Here is a 14,222-nt window from a genome sequence, read left to right on the forward strand (position 1 = left end):
CCCACCTTGGAGGGAGGACCCAACAATGTGCTGGACGAGGACCGAAAGGCCTTCTTTAGGGTGAAGAGTAGAAATGTGGTCAGTACAGTTTGGATGGAAAAAAGATGGCCTGTAGGTGGGAGGGACCCAAATAGCAGCACCCTGAGAAAAGAACCAGTCATCCACCTTCACCCAGGGATAGGCCTCCTGCTGACTCCCGTTCTGTAGGTGTTGGGAGAGGGCTCCAGAAAGCCAACTTCTATCTAAATGGCCGTCCCAGGTGAATTCTGATGACCAGGCAAAATAGCATGGAAAAAGGTGAGGGGGGAGCTGGGAACCCTGAGCGGCCAGGCAGCTGGGCAGGTGGCCTCCCTGGGGTCTGACTGCAGCCGCCCCGCCCCTGGTGGACCGTCTCCCCCATTCATTCTCCATCAGCTCCCTGGCAGGTGCTCGGCCTTTCTTCACCCTCTCTGCCAACCTGGCCTCCACCACCCTGCCCTCTGCCAGTCCAGATATAAATATAAGAGCATTTTCCACGGGCCGGCACAGAAGGGCAAGCATTTGACTTTATTTTAGGGCCGTGAAATTCCCTCCCTTCATACCCAACAGGTGCATCGCCTCATTTAGCTATCAGGGCCCAGGAATAGAACACAATTTACAATATAGCTTCCTTTGGGCATCTGGATGCTATTTAAAAAAAAAAAAAAAAAAAAAAGCCCTCCTGTGAGATGGCCGGATATGGGCCAGAACGCGGGCTTGACCCACTCAACAGAGGAGCCCAGCTCTTCGGGAGACCGATGGGAGGGAGGACCACCCTGCTAGGGCAGGGCCCCTGGTTGGGATGATGGACAGGAAGCGGGAACAGGCACAGGAGGTGTTTGCCGGTGGGCCCGTCAGTTAAAATTGACCGCCCCTTGATCCTTTGGGGACCAAGGGGACAGAGGAATCCACTCTGCTGTCCTTCATCCTTCAGCCCAAGCACAGGGACCCACTGGGCATCTCTTGGCAAACTGTGTTCACATCAACTGTTGGGAGGGGATGGTGTCCTCCCCTCTGCGGGTTCATATGTTGAAATCCGGACCCTATTTGGAATCAGGGTTTTTTCAGGTAATCGAGTTAAGATGGGGCCATTAAGGGGGGTCCTAACCCCGTAGGACTGGTGTCTGCACAGACTGAGGAAATTTGGACACAGAGACAGACACATACGCAGGGAGAAGCCATGGGAGGTGGAGGCAGAGAAGTGTGATGTGTCCACCAGCCAAGGAACATCACAGATGCCCACAAACCAGCAGGAGCCAAGACAGAGAGAGAGAGAGAGAGAGAGAGAGAGGCCGGCCCCCGAGGGGACCAGCCCTGTGGCAACTGGGGCCCTGACTTCTGGCCCCCAGAGCGTGGGAGTACATCTCTGTGGTTTAAGCCTCATGGTGCGTGGGGCTTTGTTATGGGAGTCACAGCACGCTGACCTATCAGCTAAGCGTCTGGTTCGCACTGTCTGTCCCTCAAGGGATGGCAGGTCCCCGCAGAGGGGAGGCCAGGTGCAGGCCTGGGAATGTGAGCGTGGCTTCCCCAGCAAACGTCTTCACTGCACCCGCTGATCTGTTCTGCTGTATGCCAGAGCCACGGCCCTCCTGGGTTGCCAGTTTCATCGAGGTCACCCTTGGTCCAGAGAAGCCCCACATCACGGTCAGGTTTCCTCTAGGATGTCCCCAAGGCCCCTCCGATGGCCGTTATCAAACCAGCCACACAGGCCCTTTCACCCCGAGGAGCCTCGGGCAGGATCTACAGGTGCCGCGTGGCCCAGCAGCAGGCTGGTGAATGTGCTTCAGTGGGTCTGCGAGGCCCAGGGCCGACATGCGGCCTCTGCCGCTTGCCCTGTGGCCCCCACTCAGGGCCAGGAATAGGAGCCTAACTTTGTCCCTCAGCCTGGGCCAGAAGTGGGGCGGCTGTCGCCTCCGGGCATCAGGAACTCAGTCAGTCCCCATTAGACTCAGGCTGCCCTCCAGGGGCAGGCCGAAGACGCTAAGACACGCTGGCAAGATGGAGGCCCAGCCCAGCAGGTGACATCCCGGGGGTCTGGGGGTGGGCAGAGGCCACACTCGGGGGCAGGATGCTGGGGAGGGGACTCCTGTTGGCAGCTGAGTCGGTTCAGGAGGCATGTGTCTCAGGCGGCACCCATTCCCTCCGCTGTGGACGCCTATGGCCTCGGGAGAGGGCGGGCAGAGAAGGGGCGACGGTGCCACGGGCGGTTGTGGACACAGTCCCCCGGTGACACGGTGGTCTCGGTGGAGACGTGTGCAGACCCAGGACTGGGTTCTCTTGTGAGCACCCTGCCGACGCGGACACACACGGCCCCGGGCTGGCCTCTTCCCTGGGCCTCACTCTCCCCAGCTCTGCCCTCACAGCCTCACCCCCGGCGTACCTATGCCCCACGGCTGCTCTCCCTCCCTGTATAAGGCTGTCCCCATTTCCGGTCTCCTTGTTCCCAAAGAAGGTGGCCCTGCTCACCTGCTTGGAGTGTCGCCACCCACCTCCCCGCTCCCCGTCCCTACACTTTGCCCCCCTTGCTCCGTGGCCAGAGGCCCAAATTACCCAGGAATCTGGGTAATTACTCCGGGCTCGGCCTCTTCCGCAGACCCAGGGCACCAGGCAGGACTCGGGGTCTCAGAGGATGTGACAGGCAGGGGTGCCAGGCTCCTCACTGCCTTGTGCTTGGGGACGGGGCCCTGGCTCTGTGTCGGGACACCTGGTGCCGCGTGCTTGCGCGCAGGCAGGCGGAGGTGAGCCTGTGGTAGCCGTGCCCACGAAGGCCGAGTGGCAGGAGCTGGCCCAGCTGGCAGCCACCCCCAGCGGCCTTTTCTCTTGGGAGAAGAGAACCAGAAACCAGGGCAAGTCAGGGAATGGTGGCTCACGTCGCCGTGACGGTCTTCCCTCAGTCGCCCTAACAGCCCGCGGGCGGCTCTGGCCCTGGACGGAAGTGGGTGGCCGGCGGGGAGAGGAGGAACCCACCGAGCGAGCGTGGGGCCGGGCTCGCTGGGCTGCCGAGAGGGGTGAGGTCCTGTCCCTCCCGCCGGCACTGAGCCCGCACCCGTCAGGGGCCGCGGCGGCAGCCAGACTCCTCGTGCCGCGCCAGGAGCGACATGCGGGAGAAGGTCCTGGCGCAGCTCTTGCACTGGTATTTCTTGGTGTCCGAGTGTGTCTGCAGGTGGGCCCGGAGATTGGAGCGGTCGGCGAAGGCCCTGCCGCAGTGTGAGCAGGTGTACGGCTTCTCACCTGGGGGCGGGAGGGCGCCGGGTGAGTGTCCATCTGGTCCGCCCCAGGAGGTGGCCGAGCCCCCCCCGTCCCCAACCCCCCGCCGTCCCTGCTTATCGATGTATAAGCCCCTCGGCCTCCTCCAAATGCTCACGGCACTTCTGATGCATCGGTCTTCCCTCACCCTTCCCCAGGAGATACGTGACGGGGGGGGGGGGGGGGGGGGGGGGCAGCACCTGCCCCAGGAGGAAGGAAACCCTAGGGCCACGAGGTCCACATCCACGGTCAGGCTCAGAGCTGCCTGGGGACAGGGTGGGATGTCACCCCTGGGCAGGACTGCAGCATCTAAAGCCCTCTCCAAGGGGAAAGAGCTAGCGTGGGTCTTTGCTAGATCTTTCTGTTTCTGCCAGAGCCCTTGGGGCCCTTTGCCCAGATCTGGTCCTGAGCAGCACTGGGAGCCCTCAGCTGTCCCTGCCCACGGAAGGCCGCTGATGGAAAGCAGCTGGGCCCCTGCAGACTCTACCGGGAAGGCGAGCCCCGGCCCTTACGATGGAGGCAGGCATTTCGGAACGGCTTAAGACCCTTGTGTCCTCTGGGCCACCTCCAATCAGGGCGACCAGGGATTTGGACAAAGCCCTTCTGTTGGGAGCTGGGCCCCCAGGACAACCTTAACAAGTGTAAAAAGATCCTTAAAGGTCACCTGTTCTCTTCCGCCCACGTGGAGTGACTTCCAGTCGTACACCCAACAGAATCCTGAGAAACACCAGCGCGCAGTCCCCCTGGGCCCAGAGCGTCCCTGCTGCCCAACGCCCAGGCACATTCCCTCCCCAGGCCAGCCTCCTGCAGGGCCTCCCACCCTCTGGGCCCCCAGACCAGGAGCACTGAGCCCCTGGCGGTGTGATGTGGGACGCTCAGAGACATCCCTTGGGGGGAGCTGAGGAAAACCGACTGGAATTTCAGCCCGGAGAAAGGCTCCCGCAAAACCCTTCTTTCCAGCCTCCCCCGGGTGTGACTCAGAACAGTCCTACTTACGGAGCCCTGGCTCAGGGCTGGGGAGGCTCCAGTGACGGGGGCGTGTGTTCAGCCGTGGGCCTCAGCCCGGTGAGCCTTATCCCTGGGCTTCGGTCTCTCTGTGCCCACCTGTCCCTCTCCTGGCGGGCCGGGGCGAGGTGTGGTTCAACCCCCAGCTGCCCTGGGGCAGGCAGCCCCCCTCCGCTCCTTTGGGCAGCGGTGGCTGATGTACGGACAACGTGCTGAGGCCCCCAGGCCTCCTTCAGGTCTGAGCGCACGGCTCTGGTGCGCTCTCACCAGGGATGGGTTTGCCCCTGGGGTCCCAGCCCCCCGTCAAGACCCAGTCCTCGTCTGTGCCCTTCGTCCGTGTGACCCCCGTGGGTGCCACCAAAGGCCAGGCCTTTCTCCCTGTGCCGCTCCTGCTGCTCCAGAGCTCAGGAAGGGTGCGCAACATGGGAAGTCAGACCCTCTACGGCCCCGAGCAGCCTGCGCTTTGCCAGGTGGTAGGGCTTGAATGGTGTCTCTCAAAAAAGATCCGTCCACGTCCTAATCCCCAGTACCTGTGAGGGTGACCTCACTTGGAAAATAGGGTCTGTGCACATGTCATCAGGTTAAGATGGGGTCACACTGGAGCACGTGGGCCCCGGTCCAGTGGGACTGGTGTCCTTACAACAGAGGGAGGTTGGGACACAAACACACACGGGAGAGGCCGTGTGAGGACGGGGGTAGGGGCGCACGGACGCCTGGAGCCCCCGGGAGGTGGACGGGGCAGGAAGGACCGTCCCCTGCCGCCTCTGGAGGGAGCGCGGCCCTGCGACACCTGGATTTCAGACTCCGGCCTCAGGAGCTGGGACGGAGGGCATGTTTGATGTTTGAGCCTCTGGTTTGTGGGACTTTGGAAACCAGCACGCAGGGAAGCAGAAGCCGTGTGGCCGTCCCTCCCCTTGTTAACAAGGCCTCCCTCCCTGCCTGACCCCCAGGTCCCGCCCTCACCCCTGCCCGGGGCCCTCCTGCCCACAGACCCACCTGTGTGGGTCCGGATGTGGCCCTGCAGCAGCCAGGGCCTGGAGAAGGCCTTGCCGCAGACAGAGCAGAGGCAGGGCAGCGTGTGCGTGCGGATGTGCATCTTGAGGGCGCCCAGGCTGGCGTACTCCTTGTCACAGAACCTGCAGGTGAAGCAGCGGGGCGCCCGCAGGTGGCAGGGCTTGTGGCAGTGCGGGCGCCCGAGGCCCCCCGGGGCCGCCTGGAGTCTGTCTGGAGCCTGGCCCCCGTCCGGGCCCGGGATCGGGGGCCACCGCGTGGGCGGAACCCGCAGCGGGGGCAGGTTGAGGTGGTTCAGGCTGTCTTTGAGGGGCTCGCTGGGGGCCCGGCCGCTCCAGAGGTCCGCCCGGCTGCCTTCCAGGGGGTCTGGCCCGGAGGCCCCCCGAGCTTCCTCAGTACGCGGAAGGGGCAGGGAGATGGGGCAGACGGCAGAGGTGCGGTCCCACGGCAGGGGAGGGTCACCAGGGGTGGAAGAGGCCGCCTTGTCTGGGAGGGGGAGGGGCACCGCCAGCCCCCTGCAGGCAGAACAGGGGCCATTAATTTCTAGAAGGGAGGAGGGAGAGAGAGAGCGTGAAAGTGGACATGAGCCCCAACACTCTGTCCTCAGACTTGCCCTTCTTGGTGCAGCCGCAAGCCTGTGTTCTAGGTCTTCAGCAGTTCTGCACGAAGGGGAAGGGCTGGCGAGGCCAGTGTCAGCGCGGGAAGTGACCACAGGGTCTAGAGGAGGGGCCTCAGTTCTTTATTGTTATGATTTTTCTAAATGTTTATTTTTGAGACAGCGCGAGCGGGGGAGGGGCAGAGGGAGGGGGGCAGAGGATCTGAAGCCACTCCAGGCTGAGAGCAGAGAACCAGATGGGGGGCTCGAACTCAGCAACCTGAGTTGCCCTGAGCCGAAATCAAGAATCAGATGCCCAACGAACTGAGCCCCCCAGGCGCCCCCTCAGTTCCTCTTTAAAAGCAAAGGAAATGTCTTACAGGATCCCAGAATAGTTCTCACGGGCTGACGGAGGCCCCCCTACTGGCCCCGCAGGACAGGCCTATCCCTGACCCCCGCCCCGCCTCAGGCCCAGCTCACAGCAAAGCCTCACCAGCCTCCCGCAGGCGCGAATTCAGAGGAGACATTTGGCGGTGGGCCACGTGAAGACAACTGATTAGCCTCCAGTCACCCCCATCACCCCCCGCCCATGGCGACGTGAGTGCCAACGCTCCCGGGTGGCTGGATGGCTGTCCCCGGTGGTGCCACACGGCCTCCAGGGGCAGCCTGTCCCCAGGCCGTGGCTCCCGGATTCGTGGGCCAGCATGCCTGTGCCTGACCAGGTGAGTCTGGCAGGTAGGGGTACGCTCTGCCTTTTCCCTGAGCCCCAAATCTCCAAAGAGCCCCCAACCCATTTCCTACTCCAGATGTGTTGAAATAAATCTCTGGTCCCATTTCTGCCTTCATGCCAAGGCTTTGGGTAAGAAAGAACCCACAGAATGGGAGAAAATATGTGCACATCATGTATCTGTTAAATCGATGGCATCCAGAATATACAAAGAATTCTTGCAATTCAACGGTATATATATACACATATATGTGTATGTGTATATATATATATACATATATATGTGTGTGTGTGTGTGTGTAATTTTAAAATGGGCAAAGGATCTGAATACACATTTCTCCAAACAAGATATACAAATTACAAATGGCAGGATGCCTGGCTGGCTCAGTCTGTAGATCATGTGACTCTTGATCTCAGGGTTTCAAGTTCAAGCGCACGCTGGGCATAGAGATTACTTAAAAAAAAAAAAAAATATATATATATATATATATACACACACACCTACACAAATGGCCAACAAGCACAGAAAAGATGCTTGCCATCATTAACCATCAAGGAAATGCCAATTAAAGCCACAGCGAGATACTGCTTCGTGCCCACTAGGATGGCTAGAATTACAAATAGCCAATTACAAGTGTTGGTGAGGATATAGAGAAGTGGGGACACTTAAGGAAACTTCCCACCTTTCCGCTCTATCCTGACCTCACCCCTAACCTAATCCCCCCAGTTATAAAACAGCATGCCAACTTTCTGTCCTCCTGGAAAGAGGGACTGGGCAGTGTCAGGCTAAGAGACAAAGTCCAAGGAAGTTCTGGAGAGAGAGGCTTGGGATACGCAGAGAGCCTAGGACCCCACTTCACTGGGGGCTTTCTACTGGGAAAAACAGTCACCTCTCTTAAGTCTCTGAGACTCAGCCACCACCCTGGCTCCAGAGCCAAACCCGGTCTTGGGGGCTGGGGGCCACCCCAGAGGGAGGGCAGGGGAGGGCCGGCTATGCCTGTGGCCCTGATCGAGTGCTTTTGCTGGCCCTTCAGATGCGTCCACACACCCTCTGGGGCTGTTGTAACTCAAATTCCTGGGAGGAGAGACTTTCAAGTCCCCTCCGCTTCAGGGGCTCCCTGGGGGGAGGCCTGAAAAGGCACTTATTTGAAAAGAGAGAGGGAGGGGCCCCAGACCCAGCCCCTCGGTCTATCCTAGGGCAACATCCTGGGAGCCTCAACAAGCGGGAGCCTCGTCCCTCATCCGAAGGGGGGAGGAGAGGAGCGGAGGAAGCGGAGAGTGCTGGAGGGCTGGGCTGCTCTCTGACACTCTCTCATGTTCAAAGAGTAAAGTGGGGGGTGCACTCTGTGACTGGGCTCTAAACAACAGGTGTTAAGCTTTAACAACCAGGCTCACATAAACTCCATTTCCCATCACGTATATATCTAAAATGCATTCGGATGCCTTCCGTTCTATTTCATTTTGTGAAATTGCTTTCAAAATGCAGAGTTCCGGACCCCAGTCCTAGAAGGCACCCCCTGGAGGCAGCGGCCTCGGAAAGGAAAGGATCACCGGGGTGCCCTCCTCTCCTGGGCCTCCTCCGGGTCCCTTCTCCCCTCTCCCCCTGAGCTACCCAGCAGTTCCTCAGGGGGGGTCTTCACCTCAGGGGCTGTGAGGTGATGGCTCTGAACACTCTCGAGAGGCCTTTGTCCCGGGACCTTCTCGTGCCTCCAGGACATGGGCAGTCCTGAGCCCTGGACCTGCGTCTCCCTGGGCCACCTGGGGGGAGGGGGGAGGATTGCAGCCCCTCAGCCCAGCCTGCCCTGAACAACCTCCACTGGGGTGAGGGGTGACGGGGGGAAGGTGACCGACGGAGCGGTGAGGAGGCACCCGAGGCGCCTGAGGGAAGGCTCATGGGCTGGGCCTTGGCACACACAGCCCGCGGGTCTCTTCTGTTTCCCTCTGGATGCTCTGGAGGAGCCGTTGGACAGCAGCCCCAAGCCTCCCTCCGTCTCTCTCCCCACCCATCCCTGGGACCCCTCCCACACCTCCTGCACCAGGAAGATGGCTCCAGGGTTCCCTTAGCTGGGATGGGTGCGCCAGGCCATAGGGGGAGAGCCCCCAGACTGACTGGGGGCCTGGAAACTTCTCTTAAGTGGGAGGGAATCCCCGCCTGCTCTTCCCGACGCGAGGCCGAGGCCCCCGACGTGGACAAGGCGCTCGCAGGCCTCCACCCACCCGGGGTCTCGTCCCCGCTCCGCTGGCTGGCGAGGTAACTCCTCTCCCCCGGCCTGGGACGGGAGTCCGAGCCGTGGGCGGGGCTGGGGAGCCGGGCAGTCCCTACCTCTCTGCGTCTCCAGCTGCCTGTAGTTGGAGACCCTGTGGCTGGAGTGCGTTTTCACCAGGAAGGAGCGCGGCATGGTCCCCCTGCGCGTCCGCCGGGCGCCCGCGGGCAGCGCAGCCGGCAGGTGGCCGGAGGGTTGGCTCATTAGCATAGCGCGCCGCCTGGGCCAACCAGCGCGGGGCGCGGCCGGGGCGGGGCGGCGGGGCCACGCCCAGGACAGGTGCGCGGGCCGCGGGGGAGGGAGCGCGTGGCCGCCGTGTCCTCCCCACGGGACTGCCCTGGCGCGCGCCGCGAGTCACACCGACCCCTGGGGCCTGGCGCACCCACTCGCCGTGGACTAAAGGGCGGAGGTCAGGGCTGGGTGGAAGCCGCGCCGGGCTCCAGTCCACACGGCGGTGGCGGTGGAGGCGCGCGCAGAGCCCTTGCCGCAGCTGGCGACACTCGCCCCACCTCCTGCTCAAACCCGCAACGGTAGGATTGGTGAGCACGAGCCCTGAACTCCACAGCCGACCCAGCTGACCGGCCATAGTGGTGCCGGGGGCGGGGGTCAGCCGGCCTGGGGGCGAGAGGCCTTTCCCAGGGGAAGAAGGCTGGGGAGGGCTCCTTCCCTCCCGGGACAGCGCTCCAGGAGGTGGCCCAAGCTTCCAGGAGGCTCATTTGGCGGGGAGAAAGGACACAGCCTGGAATTCTGGGATTGCAAGGGGTTCCGACCTGCGGTCATGGGAAGTTTAGTCAAAGAGGGGGAAGTGCGTGTGCTCTGCCCAGTCTGTGACCCTGGGCAGCCATGTCCCTCCTGTGCGGCAAGGACACGTTCGAGCCACGTCCGAGTGTACGCTCCCTTTCGGTGTGGACGCTTCAGGAGTTCAAGGGTCAGACAGGGCATTCCCTGGGCGAGTGGACGCAGCACCGAGCCTGTCCCCGACAGCTGTGGGGCCTTTCCATGGCTGTGTGCCGCCGGCCTGCCTGCCTGGCAGTGCCATTGAGGTCCAGGTGCCATGTGACTGTGGGCTTGGGCGAGGTGAAGTTGATGGGGACCTCTGGAGAAGCGGGGGGACAGGGCCGTGCCACACAGTGTCTTAGGTCCCTACAGTTTTGCAGATGAGAAAATGGAGGCCCTGAGAAGTTAGGAAGCGAGGGCATGGGGACCCAGGCTCACATTGCCAGTCACACACGAGACGTGTGCCCCCCTGTCTGCTGCTGGGTGAGAGCATGGGAGGGCAGGTGGTATGCAGACGGAAGGCACGCGTCTCTCCTGTGGGCCACAGCCTGGCACCGTGCTGTTGTGTGTGTGGATTTCAGAGGACACGTGGCTGCGTTCTGCTTATTCACCTGTTCCGTGGCCTCGCAAGCTTTCTATTTATACCTTCTCTTCCTTCTTTCCCCTTCCAGACATAGATAAGGCTTGCAGATACCTGGGCCAGCCCTGCACCCACACTGTCCCTCCTCACCGGGTCACCCACTGTGTGGCCACCAGCCAAGATGCACTCCCTCATCCCCAGAGAGTTACTCACACTATTTAGGGAAACTGGCGTGTTCCTAATCTCATCCCGGAAATGCCCCTGGGATTCCGAGGGTCCTTGGAACAGCTTTGGGGGAGGGGTTGCAATAGTAAGTGACCCCACCCACTTGTCAGCCCTCCTTGGAGTCATGCACACTCACTGGCTGGGACTCACAGTGTTGTGTCTGGGCTGGACCCCAGGAGGACCCACAGAGGAGGACCTCAGTGTCCACACCTGTGCAGTGCTGGAGAGGGGCGCAGCTGTCCCCACCCATTCTTGCTTCCCGTCCTTCTGTCCTCATCCTGGCCGCCTTACCTCCCGGCGAAGCCTCACATCCGCCCACCCACCCACGCACTCCCCACAGGCCTCCCGGAACTGCCCCTCTTTCAACCAGAGCAGGACTTGCAAGGACCAAAGTCCTCTCTTTCCTGAAGAAATCACTGTGCTCTTCCCTGGACACCTAGGACCTTGGGGATGACAGCTGGCCCAGAGCCAGGCTGTCGGCCCCGCCCCCCTGCCTCTATCAGCGGCCTGAGCAGCAGCTTCCAATTAGGGTAGGCACCTCCAGGGCCACAGATTTTATAATCCTACTTAGATAGTCTCCTTGTATGCGTGTGTTCTTTACTCTTTTTGTCTGCCTTACAAAGAATAATTCAGCAGTGCTTGACTCCATGTATGTATCTCCATTGCGAGCTCACATTGTAGCTGATTTGGTTTCATGACCCAGTTCGGAGGGCCCCGTACCCTGTCAGACCGCACCCCGAGAGGGGGGCCAGGTGGGAGCCAGCCCGTGCTCCTGCACAGTGGCTGCCTGTGGCACGTGCGCGGTGGAGTCCCGCAGTGCTTGTTGGACTAGATGGAAAAGCACCGAGAACCCCCCAAACAGTGCGGCCCCTGGCATGCCCATCCCTGGGGGTTGGAGGAGGGTTAGCGTCCGTGCCCTCGGGTGCCATCAGGTGCAGGAAGCCCAAGCCCAGGGACCAAAGCTCTCAGAGCACTGCTTGCGGCGGGACCTCACCGCTGGGGCTCAGGACAGATGGCCTCTCGTCCTGGGAGCACCAGCCCCTGCATCAGTACATGGAGCATTCTTTGGGCGGGGGGGGGGGGGGGGGGGGGGGGGGCTTGGCTGGGACATCCTGACCTGGGGCAACCCCACAGCCACCCAAGCTCATGGCCTTGTGGAAACTCAGACCAAACACTCAACCTCCCAACGTCTGGTTGGATCGGTGACCAACCGATCGAACCAGCGAAGGGGGACTCACAACTAGTTTTGAGGCCTGATTGTTAAAGCTGGTGGTGGTTCTTAACCTGGGGTCCGGTGGACACATCCTCTGTGAGATGAGGGCACTTGAGGGGGGATGCTGTCCCTTCCCACACAGCTTATAGGACACGCAGTAGAGTCCTCAATGCCTTGGGGCATGCCAGAGGATTGGGTGCTGGGAGGGGTCCTAGGGGCTGGGGCGGAAGGATGGAAATGAGTGGGGGGCCGAGCAGGGGTGCACGTGCAGGCTGGGCTGTGTCCTCACAGCCCGTGTGTGTGCATGTGTGTGCACACGTGTCTGTGAGGCCGCAGGAGCTGTTCCCGTGTGACACAGGCATCGGGCATCAGCAGGGTGCCCAGGGCCTCAAGGGGAGCAGTCCGTGAGGTCCTCAGCAGGGTTCCCAGCTCTGCCCCCCACCACCTCCTCTCTGACGTTCTTGTCTGTCCGCAGGCTGGATCCAGCCCCTCGTCCCAGCAGGTTGTTGGGAGACGGGCGGTCCTCTGTCACAGGGAGGGTCTGGACCCCTGCCCCCCACCCCCCAAGCATCTGCATGTCGGCAGGCCGCCAGGGGCAGAGGCCAGTGAGGGTGGCCTGTCCTCGGAGGCCCTCAGGAGGGACGTTGCGGGCAGCTCAAACCCTCACTGCGACTTGCACCGAAGGCACCAAGCCCCACAGGCCGGACGTGCCGGGGGCGCCTGGAGGAGCCTGCCGGGTCCCAGGACCCAGGCTCCCTGGATCAGGCTTTCTGGAAGCCAACAGCTGCAGGGCCTGGAGTCACTTCCAGGCACGGCCCGAAGGAGCCAGCAGTGGGTCTTTGGGGGCCAAAGTGCCTTCTTCTGCTGGTCTGGCACACTGGCCACTTTGTCCAGCACGACGCCTCTCTGGGCGAGGTCAGGGCAGGGAGCCCAGCTCTCCAGGGAGCTCGGCACCCTGGGACCAGGTGGTGGCTACGGCACTTTCTGGAACTCCGGGAGGCCACCGAGGACAGGCGTGAGAAGAGTGACAGGGCTACAAGTCCCCGCCGTGTGCAGGCGGTGGTCATCCTGTCTGGGCCCGCACTAGAGACCGGCCGACGGACGCCGTGGGCGCAGTGCTTGAGCCATCGGCTCCCGCGAGGCCCGGATGAGAAGTGCACCAGTTCCCAGGAGTGCCTTCCCGCGGCTGCCTTCCTGACAGAGAAGGTTGTAGGTCCAGAGACGCTTTCTAGGCCACGGGGTGCGCTGGGGAACGTGCACCATGAAGGCGCGGGGGCGCCCCGGGCCTGGGGCTGCCTCCCTCTGTGTGGCAGTGGTGGAGATAGACTCCGGGGGCGGTCGGCCCTTGCGCTGATCAGGGCGGAAGGGAGACCATGACTTCCAGGAACTCTCGGCCTGAAGCGTGTGTGTGGCGCGAAAGCCCCGGGGGCCTGGTGGGACAGCCCCGCCGCACGTGGGATTCACGCAAAGTACAAGGGAGGCCGATCGTGCTGTGGACTTGAGCCGGAGCGTCCCCTCCCCGACACCGTGGGGTCTGCTGACACGGGTTCCTGTGTCCCGCGTGCCCTGTTAGGGTTCACTCTGATGCTCCCCCCTGGGCAGACTATCCTGGACATGAGTCCCTTGGTCGGTGGTATATTCTCTGTGGTCCCATCTGGCCTGGGCCTGGGGTGGAGGGGGTTGAGAGGCCACGTGTGGACGCTGTCCTGTGGCTCCCGTGGCTGCGTGGAGGGGGCACAGCTCCACAGGTGTCCTCAGGTGGAGGCAGGGACTCGTCACCACACCTGCTCCCTGGAACCGGCATCCTTGGCCAGTGGGGTCAAAGAGGGAAGGGTGGGGCTAGAGGCTCCTAACAAAGGAGCTAGGGGGTGGCCAGCCTGTCACCACTCTCCTGCCGAGTGACCGTTGTGGAGGCTCGTGTGCCTGGCCCTGCTATGGCTCCAAGCTCGGGAGACCCACCTTCTTAGAAGAACCACCCAGAACCCAGCCCTGCCTGGGGAGGCAGCCTGGAAACAGCCAGGGAGAGGGAGGCAGGAGTGTGGCCCCACACCGACTACCAGCTGCCAGGACACTGGCCAGCAGGTGATATTTGTCGGCTTTCAAAGGCCCGAGTGACGTGGGGGACAGCAGGAGCCCATGGCACCAATGGTGGCCCTGAGCACCATCTCTGGGTGGACATTTCATGTTTGAAGATTTTATTTTTAAATCATCTCTACACCCAACATGGGGCTCGAACTCATGACCCTGAGATCAAGAGTCACGTGCTCCACCGACCGAGCCAGCCAGGCACCCCTGGTTCACATTTAAATGGCTCCTTCTGCCCTCTAGTCACCGAATGAGGCTCTGGGGCCGAGAGCACCAGGCAAGACCAGGGAAGCCACCGAGTGGCAGGAGCCAGCCGTGGGGACGGTGGCTGCTGATCAAGGGCCTCCCAGAGACCCCGTGCCGGCCGCTGTGGCCACGTCCGGGCCTCAGAGCTAGCCTCAATGAGACCAGCCTGCCGGCCTCAGGGGACTGCATCTCACAACAAGGAAGGAGGTGAGAGCCACCCGCACCTAGGG

General features: G+C 62.0%; 2 protein-coding genes across 2 annotated transcripts in view; both read right to left on the reverse strand.

Moving 5' to 3' along the window:
• Positions 1–527: 527 nt before the first annotated feature.
• SNAI3 (snail family transcriptional repressor 3) lies at positions 528–9,075 on the reverse strand. The gene is made up of 3 exons (XM_058707279.1): positions 8,926–9,075; positions 5,266–5,823; positions 528–3,249 (listed from the first exon to the last, which is right to left on the reverse strand). The coding sequence occupies exons 1-3, from the start codon at positions 9,068–9,070 to the stop codon at positions 3,068–3,070; spliced, it is 885 nt and encodes a 294-aa protein (XP_058563262.1). The 5' UTR covers positions 9,071–9,075; the 3' UTR covers positions 528–3,067.
• A 720-nt stretch (positions 9,076–9,795) lies between these two features.
• Positions 9,796–14,222, reverse strand: part of LOC131499216 (uncharacterized) — a 12,773-nt gene continuing 8,346 nt past the window's right edge. The window contains exons 8-9 of the mRNA XM_058707049.1: positions 11,184–11,333; positions 9,796–9,962 (exon numbers count right to left, since the gene is read on the reverse strand). Of these exons, the coding sequence (XP_058563032.1) occupies positions 9,796–9,962; positions 11,184–11,333 (317 nt within the window). The remainder of the gene's footprint in view (positions 9,963–11,183; positions 11,334–14,222) is intronic.

The sequence above is a fragment of the Neofelis nebulosa genome, chromosome 17, assembly GCF_028018385.1.
Source record: "Neofelis nebulosa isolate mNeoNeb1 chromosome 17, mNeoNeb1.pri, whole genome shotgun sequence".
Taxonomy (NCBI): Eukaryota; Metazoa; Chordata; class Mammalia; order Carnivora; family Felidae; genus Neofelis; species Neofelis nebulosa.